This window comes from Oxyura jamaicensis, chromosome 15 (assembly GCF_011077185.1).
Source record: "Oxyura jamaicensis isolate SHBP4307 breed ruddy duck chromosome 15, BPBGC_Ojam_1.0, whole genome shotgun sequence".
Taxonomy (NCBI): Eukaryota; Metazoa; Chordata; class Aves; order Anseriformes; family Anatidae; genus Oxyura; species Oxyura jamaicensis.
Genome location: NC_048907.1, coordinates 11,334,827 through 11,357,068, shown reverse-complemented (window position 1 = coordinate 11,357,068; position 22,242 = coordinate 11,334,827). Strand labels below are relative to the sequence as shown.

General features: G+C 47.2%; 1 protein-coding gene across 21 annotated transcripts in view; it reads left to right on the top strand.

Moving 5' to 3' along the window:
- Positions 1–22,242, top strand: part of FBRSL1 (fibrosin like 1) — a 514,295-nt gene that overhangs the window by 469,675 nt on the left and 22,378 nt on the right. For all 21 annotated transcript variants that reach the window (XM_035340845.1, XM_035340841.1, XM_035340842.1 and 18 more), the window contains 2 exons: positions 17,752–18,148; positions 19,656–19,909. In XM_035340845.1, coding sequence (XP_035196736.1) covers positions 17,752–18,148; positions 19,656–19,909 — 651 coding nt within the window. The remainder of the gene's footprint in view (positions 1–17,751; positions 18,149–19,655; positions 19,910–22,242) is intronic.

Genomic DNA, 22,242 nt, shown 5'->3' with positions numbered 1-22,242 from the left:
TTCTCCTAAAAGGGGAAGCTGTTTTTTTGTTTGTTTGTTTTGTTTTGTTTTATTTTGCCTTTTCCCCTCTTTTAATATGATCCCTGCAATTTTGTTTTCACTGAAATATTGACTGGCAGCATTGCAAATTGCCTGCATGCAGGCAGGAGCTTGCCAGCACTTTCTTACTCAGCTAGCCGTCAAGGTTGTGGATTCCACTAAGAGCAGTGCCAGGAAAGCTGTTGATCAAAAATATTCCTAACATCTGTGAGTCCTCTCCATCCAAATGAGATGTAGTTACATTCTCCTTTTCCCCGTGCTCTTCCAAAGTGTTGCTTCAGACACCTAGAAAGCCCTGGTTGCAAATCATAAGCTGATCTCTGTTTGATTTTCAGCTCCACTTCCAACTCTGTCGAAATCCAACATAAACTCAGAAGTGCCCTTCCCCCAGTCATAACACGTGGGGAATATCAGCGAGGAGACGGGGCGCGTTTCTCTGCCCATCGCTCATTTGATCCAGATGCTGTCCCATGCTGTCTGTGGCTGCGGTGGTCCCAGGCCAACAAGGAGGGTCTTGTGAGAGCAGCGGGGAGAGGACGCTGGCTCTGAGCAGGCTCTCAGGCCAGCCTGAAGCCTCTCACACACACACGTGTGTGCACACAATTCTGCCAGCACAAGGATGGGACCGGGGGCGGCGGGGGAAAAGCCTGATTTCCCTTCCACCCTGTTCCTACCACCACCGCCAGCTCACAAGCCAACTATTAAATAATTAACGTGCCCAGTGGGACAGGAGGAATCAAAAGCTGTTGTGTTCCCAAGTTTTCTCTGGCTCCGAAAGGCACGGCTCGCTGTGTATTCTGGCACCTCGGAGCGGGTTTTCCTCCCTCCTTCGCCTCCCCCTTATTATCCTGTATGTGTGCTGGACGGGGAAGTGGCGTTCCCAGCCCAGCGGGGGATGACTGTTATTTCAGACTAGCAACAGGGGAAAAGGAACAGCCTGTTGCCTGATTGATGTTTGTTTTTCGTGGACGAACACCAAAGGTTCATTAGAGACGGAAGGTTTGGGAGGAGGGGGACGGCGGGCAGGGGAGACGCTCGCTCTTAAGGAACTATTGTACCCCTGCGCGCTAACCGGGCGCTGCACTTTCTTTGACTTCTGTGAATGTCTCAGCTGTACTGTTTTGGCCCCGGCGACTTTAGGAAAATATACACACCACACAGACGTTTCAGTGAAAGCTATATGATGAGGGGGTCAGGAGAAAAAGGAAGGGGAGGAGAGAACAATGCAGTAGGGCTTTGCTGTAATTAATTTCAAATGTGCTGCTCATCTGTTCTCCTCGGGTTTCAAAGGGAACTGGGGGAATTTGCAGGGCTTTTCCTACAGCATCTGCTGCTTTCCAGAGGTGGGGATGGAAAGGTGGCTCTCCTTCCATCTGTGGGTTTGAGCAGCCTGGCTGCATGCAGTGCTGAACCCAGCGCAAACCAACGCTGCAAGTCATGTCCTGTGCAGGGGTGGCAGGGCAGGGGAGGAGGGAAGGGTATGGAGGAGCTTCTCCGCTTCCCATGTCGGGTTTCTGAAGCTGGAGAGGTTGGGAGGTTGGTACTGGGTACAGCAGGTTCCTCTGCAAAGACTTCATGGAGCACTTCATCTAAATAACAGAAGTTACTTGCTATTGTTGTTGGTCCTGAGAAGCTTCCAGGTTCTGGTGCAGGTGCAACGCGTGGCTGGAAGGCTTGTAGGGGTGTGGGTCACACCCTCACTTAATCTGCTGACTTTGTGCCTCTGAAACATGTCCTGTACTGTGTCAGGAACCAATAAGGTAGTATTAAACCTTAGATATTGTGGCATCCTAAGTAGGAGCGGTTCTTTATGATTCCCCTTTCTCAAATCTCATCTGTTGGTGCTGCTTTTAGCTGTCTGGCACAGAGCAGGGGCTTGGCATCTGTCACAGAGCATTGTCCTCGTGTCCTTTGCCTTCAGGTCTGAGTATTGATAAAGTCATACGATTGTGGCAGTAAAGAGGAAAGAAATAGGCCTATTAGATTATTGACTTTACTCCCCTCGAGAAGGCATCTAGAGGCTAATTTGATAGCCCTATGAATCTCAGCCAGAAAAAATCAGTAAAACAGAAACGTGAACTACTGTAAACTGCCGCTAGTGCTTTAGCAGCTCTGTTCTCAAGTTCTTCGCTCAGAAGCTTCCACAGGAACACAGAGCTGCTGGATAATGCCCTCTTGTTTAAACACGGGGCTCCTTCGTCATCCTCAGCTCTTAGAAAAACCGACCTCAGCATCGGGTGGTGAATATGTCTGAAGTTTGGCCATAAGGAAAATATTTCTGCAGGGTGACTGAAGAAAGTGTTCTCCTTTCTGGTCAGAAACTAGTTTGGTGAAGCCACAGCGTGGTGAATACCCCAAAGGTACTCGAGGTGGGCGCTTGTTTGTGATACAGTCCTTCTCCAGGACGCCAGGGCTGCTATGTGACCAGGAGAGCGTGGCCATGCAATGATAAATGCTTCGGTGGCTCTTCGGAAGGGATGTGCACACCGCAGCCGTGTTTCAGACTGGGTGAAGGGGTGTGCCAGGTTTTGTAGCCTTACAAAGTAAATTGACTTTCTGGTACTGCTGTAGGACTGCCTTCTGAAAAACTGGTCAGTGAAAGCGTGTCACCAAAAGTACGGGCAGAGCTCACCAGCTGCTGTGTGTGGGGATGGGTGGGCACATGCATCTTGAAATGACTTCAGGCTGTGAAAGGGCTGAACTGCTATGGGGAGACATTTGGAGAATATTCAAGCCCACCACCACCCCTTCTTTGTGCAGAGAAACCATAAGAGCAAGCAGGCAGATCTGAGTCAAGTCCGGGTTGAATTTCCTGGTCCTCCTCCATAGGAAGAAATCCCGCTTCCTTTTCACTCTTGAGCAAGCAAATGCATTGGCCACATCATAGCAAAGCGTCCCTCAGATCACGCTGAGATAAGCCTGGATTCCAGCATTTGCTCTTGGCTGTGGATATTTCTGTGTCTTGTACTTTCCAACTAATACAGAGAAGGAGCAACACCTGAGGTTTGTGCAGAAAGTGCATCTATTCCTGGGCCTCCTTTGCTTGTAGCTGGTTGGGGGCCACATCCTGAGTCCTTGTGCACAGGGAGCAGCCGTAACAGCACTTAGGAGCTCGGCAGGGGTTCTTTTGATTCTCAAACCTTGGCCATGCCTTTCCAACTTGTCACCTCACTCTTCTTCAGTTTTGACAATGAGGGAGGGAGAAGGGCAGACGGCAGGGCTGGGAGGGGAGGTAGGAGCGAGCTGCTCCCTCAGGGTCGCATTTCTTCCTTCCTGCCACCTCAGAGAGCTGCTGTCTCAAGTGACACACAGCAAAACCAACTTCTTCCAGCCATGCCCCAGGGGGAGTCCATCCTTTCCTAGTTAGGCTTAAGTACTTGTCAGTTAGAAGGCCAAAGTTGATGGTACACCATGACCCTCAGCAGATGGTGATGCTTTTTTCTTAGACTGAGGATCAGAAAGTTATCATGGGGAAGAGTCTTTATAAAGAGTAAAAGCAAAGGCCTGAGGAGGGTTTTGTGTGTCCAGCTTTTTGATCTAGCACAGACATCGGATGGTTTCTGTGCGTGTCAGAGAAGACGGAGGCATCCGCTGGTTTTGTAAAGCTCAATCTCACCATCCCAGGGAGGAGGGGAGGTGGGCTCAGCCCCTCGCCTGGCCCGCCATGCTCTGGGACTGATGCAGAGCTCATGAACTCGCCCATAAAGCAGGCAGAGACCCACTTGGCACCGCCAGAGTGCAGGTGCACCATGGCCATTCCTCCTCTCTGTCCTGCAGCCCTGGTGCTTGCTGCTCGGAGCCACTGGAGAATCAGAATTGTCTTCTCTGTTATTGGTTACAAATGATTTTTCTCTTCTTTAAAGGATTCCCGCCAACTGTTCTGGTCTGCTTCGGAGGTTTGCTTTAAAAGCCTGTCTGGCTCTTAGAAAGCAAGAGGGGAGGGCCGGGGCCTTGCAGGAGCATTGAACTGCCGTGAGTTTGCCTTCGGAGATTCGCAAGGGAAGAGCAAGAGCAGGGAATGCTAGCGGGAGGTATTAAATGAGGCCCTTTTGTTTCTCTCCTTGTAGAGCGTAAAAACGCCCAAGGCATGAATACTCTGTTCAGATTACTCTTGAACATTTGAATGTCTGTTCTAGTAATTTATAAAATGAAGGGGTGGGAAATTCCTCACGCTGGGAAGAAAAGGGAGACCTTTACTGGCATGCCGAGCACCCCGCGCTGGGAACATGAGAGCTGCTCTGTGCTGCTGTGGGGAGAGGTGGATGGAGCCGGTGGGTGAGCAGGGCTTTGGGCCCTGGAGACACGTGGTCAGCCCTGGTGAGGCTCCCTTGGGGCCTGCTGTCTGCACTGGGTGATTCCATAATCTCCTTGCTTCACGCATCTGTATGGGAGATAATGGGTGCTCTGTCCTTCCTGCCTCACTGCTGTTTGTGGAGTGATCTTCAGGTTGGGTGTGACATTCCCGTCACTTCCAGCAGCCCTGAGCATAGCCTGTAACAAAACCACTTCTGCTGGCACATTTCATATGGCAATTATCCCCACACGAACCACAGCCACGGCATGGACTGGCGTGACTGTCCCCATCCTCTGCAAAAGGGATGAGGAGGTGCTGTAGCAATTTGGTCAGATACCCAGGAAAACCAAACTGGGTTTGGCTGGGGAAGTAAGAGGGCAGGGCAGACGGATGAGAAAGCCATGGGGTGCTACAGCCCCGCCGGACAGATCTGTGCTGTGCTGCTGCCTGGTGTCCCAGTCCCGTGTGGCACTGGTGCTTGGTCCTCCAGCCTCATCCGAGGGCTGAGTGGGGCCGTTCCCGTTCCTGTCACAGAAGGAAGTCCATGGAAAGGCAAAACGCTAGATCTAGGCTTAGTGCCTTTATTTCAAGGCAAGGGAGGAGGAAGCTGAAACTGAGACCCATTAGAAACTGATGGCCCTTACATTTTCGTTGCGGTTACGTGTCTGCGTAGGTTGCGCGCTATTGACAGGCTTTCTAATGCAAAGTGAATATAGGTCAACGTGCTGTTAGCGTGCGGGATCGGGAGGATGGTGTGGATTTTATTACTCTCAGATATTTGGACTAGAGGCTCTCGTGCTGTCAGAGCTGAATCAAACTCTCTGCCGGTTTGCACGAAACATATGTGATACATTTTGCAAATGAATATATTACTGTGGGAGGAGGTGGTTCCCTGAAACAAACCGCTGGCAGTTTGGGATGTTGTCCTCAAAACCAAAACCATATTGAGTCCTCAACAACAAAACCAGTGGCACCAGAACTTGGATTCTGCATATGGAGAGATGAGGCATTGAATGTGTGCTCCTTGCATTGATTAACCACTTGGGGTCCATCAGAACCAGTGAATTTGTTAAAAGAAGGAATCACCTCCCTGTGCAGATACAGTGCGTAAACTCCAGGTAGCTTAATAGGAGCAAAGGTGCCTCAAACCACTGCTGAAAGACTGAGCTGAGGGCCTGCATCATCTCAGCCATTCTCTTTGTTGAGCCTCTTTGGTGCGGAAGCCATAAATTGTAACTGTGCTGGGATTTCATACCGGTTGCAAATACTCATTGATGAGCCTTTCCTCATGTAGAGGGCAGCACTCCTCCAGCCTCAGGGATCTGGAGTTGATGGGGAGCAGGTGGCTTTGGGCAGAGATAGGAACGCTCAATTCCAACTTCACAGCAAACTGCTTGCAGGGAAATACAGAAATAATGAGTGAAAGGTGGTGTCTGCTGTGCTAATTGGAACTGGAAACTCTCAAGAATTAGCACGGACGCCACTTTCGTCTCCTAATGTGCAAGAATCCAGGATTGCAGGAATTTGCCAAACCCAAGTTGCTGCTTAGCATTGGGATTTTGTTTGTTTGTGCTTTTGCTGTTTGGAAAAAATGTGACATGGAGATGACTGGAAGGAAGAACTTAGGGTGAATTCAATAGAATTGTTGGTACACATGGCAAACATGTGAAAACAAGAATATGAATTATGCAGCAATTACTGTCTTAGAAAACTATCTGCAGGCTAAGCCCAGATACTTGTCTCTTTCTTTCACCCAACACTGAAATAAAAATGTGCAGCAGTTGTGTATGAAATAATTCCTGCGATTGTGTTACAGATGTCTGGGTCTGTGCTTGCTCGCTCCCTGGGAAGGACGTTAGTGCCGCGGCAGTGCTCGCCCAGCTCCACAGCAAGGGACAGGGAGAGCTGTGGCTCTGCCCAGGGAATTGGGCAGTACGGAGCTGGGTGCTGGGGCTTCCAGCACGCCCCTTCACCAAGAAGGGTGAGACTTCTACCCACAGTAATAAATCTTCATGAAAGAGGAGATTCAGAGTACCTTTCGTGTAGGGTGTGACTCAAAGCTGAGCAGATCTTCCTTAGATGCCAGATCTTACATTATCCTCAGGCATTTCCGACACCAAAGTATTTCCAAAGCTTCTACTGCCCATTGAAGAACTCACACTTCATCAAAGGAGAAAGCTGGAAGGAGCTTTGCAGCTGCATTTCACACACTCTGAGATCATGGCGAAGGAGTTTGCCTTCTGCAGGGCGAGTAATGAACGAGTACACTCCTTCCTCTCCTTAGTGCACACCAAGCCACTCTTCCTGTTCGGAAGGCAAGGACAGCCATTCCTCATGTTTTCCATCCTGAGCACACTGAGAAGCTGTCCTTCACATGCATTCTCAAAGTTTGTCCCCTGTTGAGACACGTGAGATAGAAAATAATTTCCTGAAGGTTTAGATGCAACATCTTCCAACATAGGGAGCAGAAACACAATTTATTAGTTGCTAATACATGCAATTCAACACCCCATGTGCAACACAGTTTGTTTTTCTTGATATTTTTAGTGAGTGTCCTTTCAGAAAAAATGAACCTTTTTCAGTCTTAAAATGCAAAAGGCCATTTGTGGCTTCCTACTGCTGTTTACAGACCCTTTTTTGCCAGTGCTGTGCTTGTCAGTAGCTGTATTTATTCATTGCTCACTCCATGAATTAAAACGTCGAGGCAGCTCCTGACATGCTTCTTCCAGAGCATCCTTTTGGAGTGAGTATTTGGTTGCCATAGGGACCAAATCCAAAGGGCACGCACCATTCAAGTAAATGCTCCCTGATTAACAACTTGCAGCTTGTCCCTTAAATATTTTAATTATCCATGCAACTTGAAGCGTGGTTGGATGTGTTCAGTCTGCTCATTTCAATACCTTATTTTTTCTTAAGCTGCCATTACAGCAGCTGTAGAGCTGGATTTTGGCCATGCAGATGGGAGCGAGGGGGGAGACCTTACTGCTCAGAGGAGAATCTTCCAGTTTCTTTTCATTCTGACCCTGGCTCCTCAATAAAATTAATGGAAAACTGGTGCTGCTGCCTACCTGCTGGTGGAGTGGAGGCAGTTCGGTGACAGGTACCCAGACGGTGCTTAGAGGAGTGATGTGCTGCCACTGATGCTGAGTGCTGGTGGTGGCAGGGACATGCCTGGGGTGAGCAGGGAGGGCAGCGGGAGGCTGCGGGATGTGCAGAGCCGCTGCTTGGAAAGGGTTGGCCCCGCTTGACAAGCACCGAATCTCAAGCGTTGTTTTCCCAATTGATAAGCGCATTAGCACTGATGTGACAGCAGCTACTGAGCTGTGAGAGCTGGACTTAGCAAATAAATAAGGCGGGATTTTGCTAATTTGTGCATGGTCAGTCACTCTTTTCAGTTCCTGGTTAGGAGGGACAAAGTCACCTTGCAGCAAAGCTTTCCATTTTTCCAGCTCCAGCCATGACCCTGGGTATGGAAGTTGGTCAAGTTACTGCAACAGTTTCTAAACGATTCTGTTTGCTGCCCTTTCCTGTCTTTCAGTTCTGACTTTCCTGAGCCAGAAAAGCAGCTTTGGCACTTCAAATGCTGATTGCACACAGCCACAATACGTGGTTTTGTGCAGCCTCCTGACATCCAGCAAAGACCGCTGCAGACTTAAATCCATTAGGAATGATTACTGCTGAGAGTGTTTTCCTTTAAAGCCTAAGTGGCAGAGTTTAGCAGAGAGCCTCCTAAACAAAGTACGGCGTGCTGAAACCCTGGGTCTGGCAGGCACAAAGCACGGCGAGGATCAGCACGTGGACTCGGGAAGAGGGTTCTTCCCCTTTGAAGTCTTGGTTTACACAGGGCTCTCCTCTGCCCTGAAAAGCCAGTTTGAATCCATAAAATCCATCCAGGGACTGAATTCCGGTGTGTATATGAGAGGGTCAGTTGTGCACCTCTGTGTTTCCAGTAAGAAATGATCGGGAAGCCGACCCGGAGCACAGAATTGGATGCATGTGAGTGATCTTTGGGGATCTAGAGACCAGGGATGAGCTCCGTTCAGGAGATGTGTGTAGGATGCTGCCTTCTGCGCTGATACGTTTCATGTGGCAGTGCATACCACATTCCCAAAAAGAGATCACAACCCGATTTGATCGTTCTAACTCCGGTTACAATCACCAGCCTTTAGGGAGGAAGAAACCTGTTCTCTGAGCTTCCTGCCTTTGCTGTGATAGAGAAAGCTGATCTCGCTCCGTCCCTTTTGTAAAACCTACTTGAGCCTGGCGAGTGAAAGCCGTGGTGGAAGCCGGGCTGTGGGATCCCGGCAGCATCTCGTGCGTGTTTCCTCCTCTCACCTGATGTGGTGTCAGTTCTCCATGGGTATGCTCGGCCTTGTCCAAGGCTGTTTGGGCACATCCTCCGTGGAGCTGGAGAGGGGAAGAAGCAGAAATGCGATACCTCTCGTAGATGGAGCCAGTGCCTGCAGCAAGACGGTACGCTATGAACTCATCATGATTAGCTTCCTGGCATGGGTCCATCACCACTTAATTGGCTGCCAATAGCCTCCCTAATGAAGGATGATGGATGGCGCTCAGGGGCCTGCTCGAAGGGGGGAGCTGATCGGAAGCAAGGATGCGTGCAGAAATACGGCTCTCACCTGGAAAGGACGCGGATGCCGAGTGTCACGGCGGCAGTCAGAGCGCCTGAGCACGGATGGTTCCTCTTTTCATTGCATCAGGGCGAGCATCAGTTATCTTCCAAGGCAGAGATGGGAATTTCTGTGACCCTGTGTACGCTTGGCTGCTTAGTGTAATCATCTGCTGTTCCCAGCAGAGATGATCTGGTGTTGGAGAATGTTCTTTCTTGCCTTTTTCTGGTTTTGGTTAGTGAGTGTGCTTTCTCAGCCAGCCACTGATTTAACTTCTCCGGGCTGGAGGGTCTGAAAGGTCATTCTCACTCCTTCGGAACAGTCTCACTGTCGGATTTTACTTTAAATGATTCTTCGGGTGTTTGGAGCTCTCTGATGTCATTTAAAAAAAAAATCAAACCCTCCATAAGACTGTGCAGATGAAACAAAATTGTTGTCTTAGCCCACACAGGGTATTATGCAGCCTGGCAGATCCCTTCCTTGTAGCAATAAGAAAAGGATTTGGCATTTAACCTCTTGAAATTAAACCAGAGTGTGAACTTCAATAGTTCAATCTTATCAGGGCTTTGCTAGAATAACAAATTGTGAAAAAATGTAATCATGTCTCCAATGTGACCTTGGCAGATCTGCCTCTGTGATGTGAGAGAGATTAGGTAACTCTAAGCAGATGTCTGTTTATTTTGAAAATAATAGTTATAAAATCTTTTTTTTCCCGGGTTGTTTGCACTGCCTGTGAAAGATACGGCAGAGAGAATTGTGGTCTGCGTGGAGCTCTCTGTAACAAGCCACTCTATTATGCTGAACAGTAATTGCTCTTGGAGGTTTGAGTTATTGATCTATTGGTGGGGGTTCAATTTCAGCGTAAAGACCTGTGTTCATGATTTAATTTGAGTGATTAATAACTCACTTGCAGGCTAGATGGCAATCGATACGGATTTGGAACAGCAAAAGTAGTACATTTTCTCCTATAATGTAGTAGTTGATAGTTGTTTGACTAATTAAAATCATAAGATTACTTGATGTATAACAATTCTGTCTCTTTAAAAGCCTAGATCTGGAGTGGAGTATTTGTGCTTGCTTGCTTTCATGTGTTGGAGGGTTTCTTTGTCTTCCTAATAGCTTATTTATCTTGCTGCTTGTCTGTCACTCAGATGAGGTGTACAACATGCCGTCACACAAAGCAAAAACAGCACAAAACAAGACAAAAACACCTTTAGTAAGTAACTACAAGAAGCTTTAGTAGCATTTTGTGGCCAGGGCAATTGAACAGCCCTTACGTCACTGGTTTTTAGGCAGCCGGCATCTGCTTAGGAGCAGCACTGAGGGGATTTAACCCTGCAGTGTTTGATCCACCATTATAGCCCTAGATTAAAAGCCTATATGAAACTTTCAATCTCATTACAACGCCAGCATCCACAGTAGGTGCTTTAGCTGCAAATCCAGTTTCAGCTTCGCATTGAAACGGTGCCAGAAGCAGCATTGCTAGGAAAATGCAGTGTGACTTACTTTGGGGGGATTTGAATGGTGATCCTCCTTCTTTGTGTGCTGGCCCCAATCCTTGTGTTTGGCACCCATTTTCATTCAGCTCCTGCAGCTTTGGAGTGTCGTCATGCATGCTTACAGCTAACATGCCTGGATAGAGCATGGAAAGCTCCCAAATCTCCAAGAATAAAACATCCCATTAAAGAACCATAAAGCAGCAAATCAGCATCAAGTCTGTAGGTCTTTATGCTGTTGCTCTCCCATTTCTTGGGGAGAGGGTGAAATCTTCCCATGCTGCAAGCTTTCGCAACAAAGGGTCTTATCTGCGGAGCCGGCTAAAGCACACGTTTAGCACAGGGCTTTTTTTAAACCTCCTTTTTGCTTTGCAGAGCCCAGTAAGCTTTCTAGAAGAAGTGCAGATTCCTCTGTGCTAGTGCTGGAGTACATTCAGACTGGCCACGCTGAGGTTTTTTAGTTGGGTGAGGAACTGAGCCGTGTGTGTACGGACACGGGGGGGAGTGGTGGGTGCAGAGCGTGGGTGATGGTCAGGGCATTGTGAAGCTCCTGGCGGCATCGCATCGCTGGGGTGAGCTGAGCAATGCCTGGACAGAACCGGCGTGGGGAGCGCCCACGGGAGGTGCCCGTGCAGCTGGAAGTGGAGAAGGGGCTGTCTCCTAGCACGGAAGTCCTGGAACACGTCAACCCTTCACTCTTGAGTCATTGCCTTTGTGTTAAAAACGTGGGATGCTTTCCTCGTCGTGACATTATGAAAATGACTTGGAGATATTTCACTTTTAAACTTGGGTGCTCCAGAAAGGAGAGGGGGGAAGAAAGAAAAAAAAAAGACACACTTGGAAGTTAATTCTGAGGACCAAGCTGACAGCTTTTTGCCACTGTTGCTTTCTTCTAGTTTGAAAAGCTGAAGGCTTGTTACAGCCCCAGCATACAGCAATCTAGCAGGTTAAATGACTTGGGCAACACAGTTTATTAAAACTGGCAAGTGCTCGCTCCAGTTCTCTTCCTGATAGTCAAGGCTGTCTGCGAGAGTAATTGATAGTGGCAGCTGTTCGGAGGGTGTTTCAGATTGCTGCGAGACGATTCGACTTGACAGACAGCTCCGTACAAATGAGCGGAGCGGTCGGGGCTGCGTCGGGCCGGGTTGCGGAGGAGCGTCCCCCCGAAAGCGGGTCGCGGCACCCAGCCCACAGGGACAGCTCCGGGAGGAGGAGAGGTGAACACTGACAGGCCTTCTCCCCGCACTGCTCCGAGCTCAAAGCCAGGCAGGAGAGCTGTGCTTACACCCGGCTGGCTCTCTTATGTAAAGGAACACTGACATTATTTGGGGAACATCCACCAGAGGCACATTATGTTCTGAGAAGCCCCTGTCACATAAGAACGTTTTTGACACAACCTAACGTATGCAGTAGGCTGCTGTCACAATGGAAATCTGGCCTTTGCTTCCTAATGATGTTAAAAATGGTTCAGCTACACACCACAGAGCCTTCCAGACAGCCTTTTATCTGTGAGTCCCAAGTCTTTTTCTTATCTTGAGCTGATTTGCATTAAAACAGGTGGAAGAACTTGGTGCCCCATGTCGGATAGCTGCTGTGTTGTAGCTGTTTGCCTCCCCACCCTTGCAAACCAAGCTAATTGCCTAATGTCTTAAATAGTGCTACCTTACTAAAACATAATGAAAAAACAATCCATATAAAAGCAAAATCCAGCTGAGGATAAAGAATTAGCACTTCAATATTGATTTTTCAATTGTAAAGCACTCTGCCAGCATCAGTGCTATCATTGCCAATGCAAAATGCTTTATTCTCACTTGTGAGAGTATGTTGCACGTCCACAGTACATTATGCAGCCATCTAAAAGCCCAATTAAAAAATAAAGGTTTTGCTGAAGTTCACCAAATAAGTTACTTTAGGAGTTTCTTTGTTTTGCCCTACTGCTGTAAAATCGTGCAGTTCTGTACCGGCTCCTAATGCTGATGGTTCAAAACTCAGCTCTGGGACTCATCAGCCAGCTCCAAAATACTCAGCTTCTTGCCACATATGTCCCTGTAATTCCTGCGGTGATGCTTTTGCAGCACTTCTTGCTGGAATTATAATATGAAACGGGGTTCGAAACAGCCAGCCTGGCTTATGTCTGTTTTCAAAGATGTGTACAGGGTGGATAGATAGGCTGCAGATGGTGGTGGTTGTGTTTCTTGGGACATTGCCATTGGTAAAGATGTCATTGATGGATGTAAGAGAGGAATTTCTTTCTCACATCACCCCATCACCCTTGCTGTTTGAATACGAGGGAGACTGCAGAAAGACATCTGAATGACTCCACTTTCTTTTTTTTTCAAGAGACAAAGGAAAGGCGTGCAAGCAAGATTAGATTATTTCCAATCACATTGTACGTGTGTTGACAGTCCCCTTTCAGCAACAACCAGCAGCTTGCAAAGAGCAAGAGGCAGCCCTGGAAATGCTATTGCCCTAAGTACTGTTTGTATAACACAGTAACTGCTTATTGGAGTCCTCAAAGCAGCCTTTACATGTTTAATCCCTTGCACTTGAGCTACTTTTAATCAGCTTGAAAGCAAATTCCTGTAACAGAAAGGTTTAATTTGTGTCTGGGACTTTCTGTATTGTATTTAGCCTGCAATGCTGTGTACTTACACGCTGGCAAGCATGTCACGCTGTACAGCTGTGCGGATGAGCAGCACTTGTTTATTCCAGTCACAGATCTTAAATCCAGTGAAATTTCATGTTGGGTCCGTGCTGATGGTGTTTGAGGTTCGCGTGATTCTTTCCGAAAGGTACTTTTTCCAGCAAATTCAGCTGTAGCTGACTTCACGCTTCTACTTCAACTCTTGTTAGTAGCAGTAGCTAAGGCTCTCTGTGCTTTTAGAAGTAATTAAAAGCTTTCATCTTAACCAATTAAAATGGAATGGGATGTAGCCCAAGTCACAGGAAGGCTACGATTTCGCAACACTACGAGTGACAGATCGGTTGATTAAGGAGGGTAAGCTCAGGCTGGTTTTACTTACTTATTTTTTGGTTAGAGCAGCTCCAGTGCTTTCTTTCGTCTCTCGCACCAAGTCATCATTCATCCCGGTGAAATCAAGACATGTCCCACTGTCTGTTCATTTAAGAAGACCTCTCAATGGAAGAAGTCCAAAGTGTTTGGTTAGAAAATAAACAAAGTTGGCATGCTGAAAAGGGGTAGCGCTCCGCATGGCGGAGAACGGCAGATGTGATCCAGCCTTCCCAGAGCAGGGCTGAAACATGAATCATTGCTAATGTCAGATTTCCTGTGAAGGGACGAGCTGAACTGACATGCGTTCAGGTTTAATTAAGGTTGAATTATTGGAGCTGACTGTCAAGTCTTAGGCAAATTGGCTCAGCCTGTTATCATTAAGCATGAAAATGACTCTAGGACCTGGTAAAAACAAACACATTTTTGTCTCTAGAACTTCGTGGTGTGGTCTGGCGGGTCTGTGCTTTTGTCAGGGCAGTGGTGCTCAGCTCTGTGCTTGCTCTGCTCAGAGCAGGTGAGGAGCCAAAGCACAAAACTTTGTGAAAGAACCTCTGTAAAACCTGACCCAGCCGTGACCAAGAGAATATCCAGTCTCTTTCCTGGGGATGTTTCCATGCGTGACTGGCAGTCAGCCTGGTTGATTGGAGGGAATTTATTTGGGCATATGAGCGTGTAGTTCCCTTAGGAGGGGCATGCAGGAGAAACTGTGAAGGTATGGATCCTGATCGGAATGGGCAACACCTCTAGTTAAAATCATGAAAATTAACTTTATGAGGGAGTTCAGAGGAGAGAACTCAGAAACCTTTATATGAATGGAGAGTAAAGTGTTGGACAGGAGCTTTTTGTGATAGGTTTGAGAAGGATCTTGTTAAGTACCTAAGAAACCAGGTAACTGCACCCTTCAAATTCATCATTTCTTTCATTTCACAGTTAAAATTACCTTGAAATTTTCAAGTTTCTGGAGACCTCTGGAATACAGGTAGCTAGTGAGTGGGCATTGGAAACAGGCACTGAACAAGCAGGAGAGCTGGTAGAAGAGTATAAAAGGAAGGAAAGAAACCAGGACATCTGCTCCCAATGAGCATATATACAGAAATAAAACATGCAGAGTACGTCCTTCGTGGCATGGCACTCCACAGAGTTAGGAGAAGTGAAGGGTCTTAAGGTTCTGCTGATAAGCACCTTTTGTTTTTGCTAGACTAGAGGCACGTGAATGAGATGTATTTCCTTTTGGGCACCTGCTTTCCATTTTCTCTAAGTCTATTCCACCAGAGACTTAGGTGAAACACCCAGAAGTGAGAACTTTCCCTTTGCCCATGGCAGTTCATGCTCAAGTCGGCCACATGAAGCAGCTTCTCTCTCATGTGCTGCATCACAGCCTCCAGAAGTGGAAACAGCAAAGTCACCAAAACACCTGGATTCGCCCACCTTCCGTCCCTTGTGGTGGCTGAGAAGGCTTGGGGATTTCGCTCACATGCCTGTCCGTGCTTGCCCATGATTTCACACTGTCGCTTTCCTTTCTCAGTGCTCCTCCTTTTGCCCAACATGTCTATGAAAGGAGAGAAGACATTCTCACTCATGCCTGTAGCTTTTCCATGGGAAAAAAAAAAATGTATTTTCATTAGTTTTTGAATTGTTCTCAAGAGTGAAACACAGAAGTGTTAGAGTGCTGCAACCTGAGACATGCAAGTTGGCAGCAGCAATCGGTGATGTACCCCTCATGCTAACTAACGCAACTAGGCTGGCCGGTTAATTCAGCCAGCAAGGGAGCATGAGATTCTGCTTTGAGAAAATTGCAAATGAGAACTAATGCCGAAACCACAGGGAATCAATAGTTGTACATAAAGCTGGTCAAACAGCTGGTTTTAATGTGGGACTTTATTGATTCGTTTTGGATCTAATTGACTTTTTACTCAACTAACTTTTGTGGTGCCAGTGTGTTTTGAATATACACCATTAGTCTACATTGCCTATAATTACACGATAAGAAGTTTAACCCTGTAGGAGGAGGCCTGTTGGATGGAAGGAGCTAATAGGCTCTCAGGAAACCTATGGTCAGGAATGAAACCCAATTGCTTTTAATGGGTAGCTCCTGACAAACAGTGGGATCTGCAGCTGTGAGTGCACTGCCTCTACCATGCAGCGTGTGGACCCCTGGCTTGACTAGTCAATGACAATTTTTCAATTGTTAGCAACAACATCTGAGGAGAATTTATGAACACGGATGGCATTGTAAAAAATATCAGTGCACAAAAGCACAAAAGCAATGAGAATTTGATTTTAGAAATCAATTATTTGTCACCCTAAATAGCATCAGAACTGAGCCTGTTTAGTTACAGCTTCAGAACCAGGGTACCTGTGATACATTAACTGGCATTTGAAAAAGAAATCCACTGAAATGAGAGTTGGCCTTGTATTTGATGTAGTGAATAATTAGGACCTCAAGACATTGTGTCCAACCTGTAAGGTTGTGTAAGGTGCAGGGAAGCACAGGGCCAGTCCTGCTTGCTTCCAGCCAAAGCACCGGTGAGTGGAAATGTCTGTTCCTGTTATTTGCAGTCTGAGGCTGCAAGCCTTCAGACTTACTCAGCTGATGAATATAGTTATCTATATTCATGTAGTTATCTTATTCAACTGATAAATGCAGTTATCTATGTGCTTCTGTCGTTCTCTCTTCGTGTTCTGAAAATATATATGGATGTGGTTATGGATGGGTTGGTTCACGAAGGGAACGGGACGGTGGGAGTACAGGCAGAGCCAGAAGCAGTGTAGGAAGCTGACTTGTGTCTCACGGAAGGAGACGCCATCACCGCGTGGGCATTTTCTTTATCGAAAGCAAGCTGGTGTTTCACAGGGTCTGGTTCATCGCTGGCCTCTTCTTGCCTAATGGTGGCCCTGAAGGGGCTGAAGCCAAGGCAGCGACAGCTCTGGCTTCATGCAGGCTGCGTTAGGAAACGCTGGTCAGACCTTCTGCACTGCCAGAATTAGCTCCCCGTGTGTGTTGTGTCTTATTTCCACACCTCCCACACCAGGAACTGGCTCCGTCCTTTGATGAGACGGGAACATTTCAAAGGTGGAATTTGTTCATGAGGGTGTTGGGAGCGTGTTAATGAGTGTAGGTAGCATCTCCTGCATGTCTGCAAGCCAGCTGGACGCACACAGCCCCCCCAACACGTTCTGGTGGATAATAAAAGCACGTACCTTGACTGGCAGTGCTGTGCGTGCATGTGAAACACGTGGACAAGCACTGGTTTTGTAAGCTTTTCTTGTGATGGTGGGTGTATGTGCACTCAAGGATACACAGATTCTGTTGAAAAGCAGTTACGGTGGGAGCTGAATCTTGTTCTTGTTGGTCCTTTTGGGTCTCTTTGGCCTTTTGGATACAGCTCAATCCAAACTCTCTATTTTTCCTCCCTTTTCCCATTTCCTTTCTGGCTTTTAACCCTTTCTTACTGCTGTTTTAGCTTAATTTGGAAAAATGAAAATACTTGGTCTCATGAAAGGAGTAATCCCATGTGGAATTCCCACCATAGGTGCATTTGGCAAGGTTACAGCATTCGTTATTGCTTTGACGTGCCTTGCATACAGGCATGTGCATTACTGAAGGTGAGATAGATGACATGTAGGTCCTCACTGCACCTCTGACTGAATTTTTCAAGCCTTTTCTGTTCCGTTCTTCCACCCAAGCGCGTGGCCTAGGAATGGCAATGTCACAGCTTTGCAGCAGAGCTGCCCCATCCCTTGCTACACAAAGATCCCAGGTAGCCTCCTCCTAGAGGCCTGGTAGGCTTGTCATTAATGATCAGTGCTTGGGTCACGGTGCCTCATTGCTGGAGTTGAGCCTAAACACACTGTAGATTACCTGGAAAGACCATTGAGAAAACGAAATGCCTTCATGATCAGGCTTGTGTTCATGAGTTTATTAATGGCCTTAAATCTGACATGAGCAGGAAATACTGCAGCAGTAACTTGAGACATGTTCACACTCCTACTGTACGTAACCTTGGGACTCTGCAGAAGTCACAAAGCTGTATGTTCTTTGTAGTATGCATGTATTTACTGACAGCTAAGTCTTACATGCTAAGGAGTACTGAGCAGCCAGTCAAGGACAGTGGAAGGGCAGACACACAAACACACATCCATCCTGTAAGAGTAGTGCTCCCACGATGCTCCCACAAGCTGAGAGTTGACTTGGTTTGTATCAGACATACATTCTACCCTTCAGAGAAACAAACAGACCTTTCAGCATGTGCCTTGTGTTTTTTCTTGTTGCTCCTTAAGGTCCCACCTTGAATGACAAGCCAGAAGCAAAAGCAGCCAATGTCCCAAAGGTGTCTGGGCTAGAGCGGAGCCGGGAACTGAGCACCGACGTGCCCTTCGCCCTGCCCATCCCCAGCCCCCAGCCAGTAGCTGCCGTTGTGACTTCTACTTCCTCAGCGCCCACGTCGAGCGCCAGAGCAAGCCCTCTGTTGAAGAAGGAGCCCGTGATTTCAGCACCAGCACCACCAAGGCTCACGCCTCAGCCGCAGCCTCGGCCACAGTCACAACCTCAACCTCGGCCGCAGTCGCAGCCTCAGCTAATACCTGAGCTTCGGACCCAGCCTCCGAGTCACATCCCTCCACCTCTCAATTACCAAGTGCATCACCAGGTGGCCCACAACGGACTCAATAATATCAGGTAGGGGAACGGGACACTCGTGTCAGCTTTATGCTGCTGCGGGGTAATGCTTGCTTCAAAAGGGGTAGAATTTGAGAGGATGGGAGCCAAGGGAGCCATCCTGGCTGGGTAGGAGGCAGATTTTCCAGTAGTGGTGGGTAGCTGCATTTGAAACGTGGTGGTAAATGCTTCCTTTCTGGAAGAAAGGCATGTGGAACTGTGGGGTGAAGTTCTTCTAGGTCCAGTTTCCAGTGGAGTTGAGCACTGTCCTGTCTGAGGCAGCCAGTGCTTGCTTTAGAAATTTAAGGTAGCTTGAGTTTGAACTCCCTCATTTTGTACTCAGGGAAAGACTTATGTTGAAGTGGGCAGGTTGTTCATGGTTATTCATTATTTTGTTGGTTCACCGGCATCCAAAGAGGGGTAACTGTATCAGAAAATGCTGTGCCCCTTAGAACAGTATTCCCATGTAGGCTGAGAAATCTGCTTAATTTGACATGTTCAGATCTAGCAGGAGGCTTAGCTTCGCTGTTCAAATTGCCTCCATCCAGTAAGTAGAATGGATGAAAATGGTATGGAAAAAGAGTTTCTAGAGAGAAGAGTTTATCCAGTCAAGTGGAACCTCTGCCGTCTTTTTGCTTGTACAGAAAGCATGCCTCCCAGACCAGAACTAGGCTAGTGAAACGAGGTTAGAAAACTGATTTAAAACATCATATTTGGCTGTGCAAGGGTCAAAATATGACAGAGGTCTGTCATTACGTTTGTATTTTGTAGTATCCTGCATACTTAAGATCTTGGTTGTACCCTGTAAACGCTGCCATAGTATAAATGATAAATAATATTTCAAACTACTAAAGAAATCTCAGAGGTATCTACTGCAACAAGTACTGCTGTTGTGGGAATTAAAATAAATAATAACTGCAGTGATAATGCCTTTCACCCCACAAAAGTTCGATCACTTGCAACAGAGTAATAATAATAAAAAAGATTTAAAATACAGAATTGTTGTGAGAGTAATACATTAACATGGTGTGTGTTCACATGCTTGTGTGAACAGAACTGCACAGTAGGCACAGCAGATAAAACCTGGTCCCCAAGTCACTCACCCCGTGTAGCTCCATACACCCAGAGTAACAGAAATTAGAGTAACCGCTTCATACAATCACAAGGATGCACGTGGCCACTGCAAGGTCATCAGAGGCTAAATAAAGGTGCAAAATCCAGGTGCCTGTGGCCTTCATCGGTGTCTCACAGATAGCTCTGAGCATTATAACCTGCCCAAGCACAAGAGGAAATGTCTCTCCAGAGAGCCAAAGCGCAGTCCTGCCCTGCTGGAGGAGTTCATTAAGATTTGTTACTCTCTCCACTGCCATTCAAAAAAAAAAAAAAAAAAAAAGGTAAAAAAAGGGGGGAGATCAGTGTTATCTAGTCGTGTTGTTTCTGCAGTGTATTTCTTGCGCTGTTTCAGTCTTGTATTGTAACACGGTTTCTGTCTCTCTTCCCCCTCTCCCCCATCTTTTTCTCTCTGCAGCCGGAGCAGCAGTGCTAGCAGTGCAACAAGCATCAGCCTGCCGAAACACCTCCCCCTCTCTCCCCAGATTCCTCCGCACCATTCCTCCGGCCCGGCCCTGCCCCTCTCCATCTCTAATCTTGCTACCTCGCACTTCTCTCTCAGATCGCAGACTCAACACCAGCACCATCCGGCCATGTTCGCCACCCCACCCACGCTGCCACCTCCACCAGCGTTACCCACCAACAGCCTCGTGATACCAGGTCACCCTGCGGGTAGGTTCCCGTCTTCTTCCAGGGCTGATCTGCCATGCATGCACTGGAGGGTGTTGAGAGATGGGCAGGCTGGTGGGCAGGTAAAATAAAGCCATGCAGACACCTCCACAGGCAGTGTGTGCTGGAACTATGAGAGTACTCGTGAAACAGGAGACCTGGACGGGCTTTACCAGTTGAGAGACTGTAGAAATAGAACTGTAGCTTCCTATAAGAAGTCTTCAAAATGGCTTTTTTCCACAAAAAAATCTCTTTTTCAGGGCATGAGCTATTGATTGTGGCATTCCAGTCATCAGACGTTTTTTAGATTAGGAAAGGACTGAAGTTTAATTTGCCATTCTCCCCTTTTTTCCCCCACTCCAATGAAAACTGCTGCTATTAGAACTGACTTAGAAAAAAAAAATACTTCTAATCAGCCCAGAAAGTTGTTCTAATTGAACAAGTGGGAAGCCCCTACGCTTATGCCTTGCTCCAATCCTTCGAAAAGCAGCACATCCTGCCGGCAGAGCAGGGTCCTCTGCCTGTGGCAGCACAAACCCTGTGTGTTTGTGGGTGCTTGGCCTTTCTGTATGAGGCAGAGAGAGCTCAACTGACAGCCTCTGCTGCTCAACACTCACTGTCTTTGCATCCCTTTAAAAAGTTTTCTTTGTTCACCCTGGTCCCGGTTCCATTGTCACTTCTGCCCTAAATGCCCTCTTTATAGCTTATCCATTAGCCTACAGCTGTCCCTGGAAGAGACCCTGGCAGCTGGAGACTTCCCTGTAACTCTGACTTGCTGGGGCCTCCTTTTGATCTGGCATTTGATTCTGCAGCGAACTCAGCAGGGATTAAACAGGACAAGCATTTGGGAAAAAAAAAAAAAAGGCACCCTCCATTTCCTATGAAGCAAGTTAAAGGAATAAGGAGAGTGCAGATTTGCTGCTGAGAATTCTGATAGCTTTGCATCCCCTTGTTTTTTTCTTTCAGGAACTAAATAATGTGCCATTATTCTGAACTACTTCTTTAAATGAGAGAGAAATGTGAATTGGTCCGAACTGAGCTCTCAGAACGGTGATAGAGAAAAGTGCCGCGGGTTCCTAGCCAGAAGCAGGACCACATAGGCCAAAGCTGACAGCTTTCACAGGCCCTGGCACTCTCTAGAATTTCAGCCACATTGCTGGGAAGATGTTGGCAGCACTGTGGGAGACCTATTCATTGCTTCCCCTGTTTAAGGCAAAGAACTACTGTGATGGAGACTTTGAAAGAATTGCAAAAGGAAATAGCAATGTGCTCGCTAAAAGCATGATATTGCAGTCACTGAAAGCAAGTATGTTTTCACCATTAACTTCAGGAGGTGCAAGATCAAGTGACCTATTCACATTCAGCAGCTTGCCAGGAAATGCTAACAGTCAGGCTCCTACTAAAAGGATTTCTCCTGCAATTGAAGCAGGAGAGGCCTAAGTTAGTGGAGGGAAAGGTCTGGGTGTCTAACCCTACAGACAGTGAAATGACTCTTGTCTGCATTATATGAAAAGCCTGCAAACTGGCACATCATAAAATCGATACAGAGCGCTGCATAGCCAGCAGCTTCTGTTGTCATTCACATAAAAGTTTGTTAAAAGCAACCAATATTGCTGAGCAGCCTTGGAGAGCTAGGATCCAGCTGCCACTACCAGCATGGTCCTTGTTGTACTCTTTGAGTGCATGTGTGCTCTCAGTAAAAGCTCCAGCTTAGAAAAGCCTAAAAGAGGGCATGGCCCTTTGAAGTCTCCTTTTGTTATCTTTTTATTCCTCCTACTTCAGAGGAAAAAATGTCCTTCCTTTAAAGTTGCTTTGGCACACTTGTCACTGTTACCAAGAAGAAAAGCAGAGCACCAAGTTCTTCCCTCACTGATGGTACAAATTCAGATCTCTGAATAACAAGAATGCACTTCTGGTGCCATTTCTTCCTTTGAAAACCTAAAGCTTATGCAAGTAACTTAGGAGCAACCCTCATGCGGGCTGCTGCCCTCTATTCAAGGGCACTAACAGCAGCTCCAGTGTATGACACAGCGGAAACGCTGGTCTTTGTGTGTTCTCTTCTGAATGCGAGGGTACCTGGCAATATGAGCAGAATTAACTTCCTTCTTCCGTGCCCACCTCATGTGTGCACACTTACTGTGATGTTTGGGCATTCAGAGGTCTGCTCCTAGTTACGTTGTACGTGGCCAGACCCATAAGAAGGCATCGCTGGTAGGCACAAGAACTTAGTTCTAATTTAACATTGCCCGGAGTGTCTCACGGAGCTGGGTTTTTACCCAACAGACCTTCCTATGGAGCAGCTACTCCTCCAAGTGCTGCACTGCTTCTCCAAACAT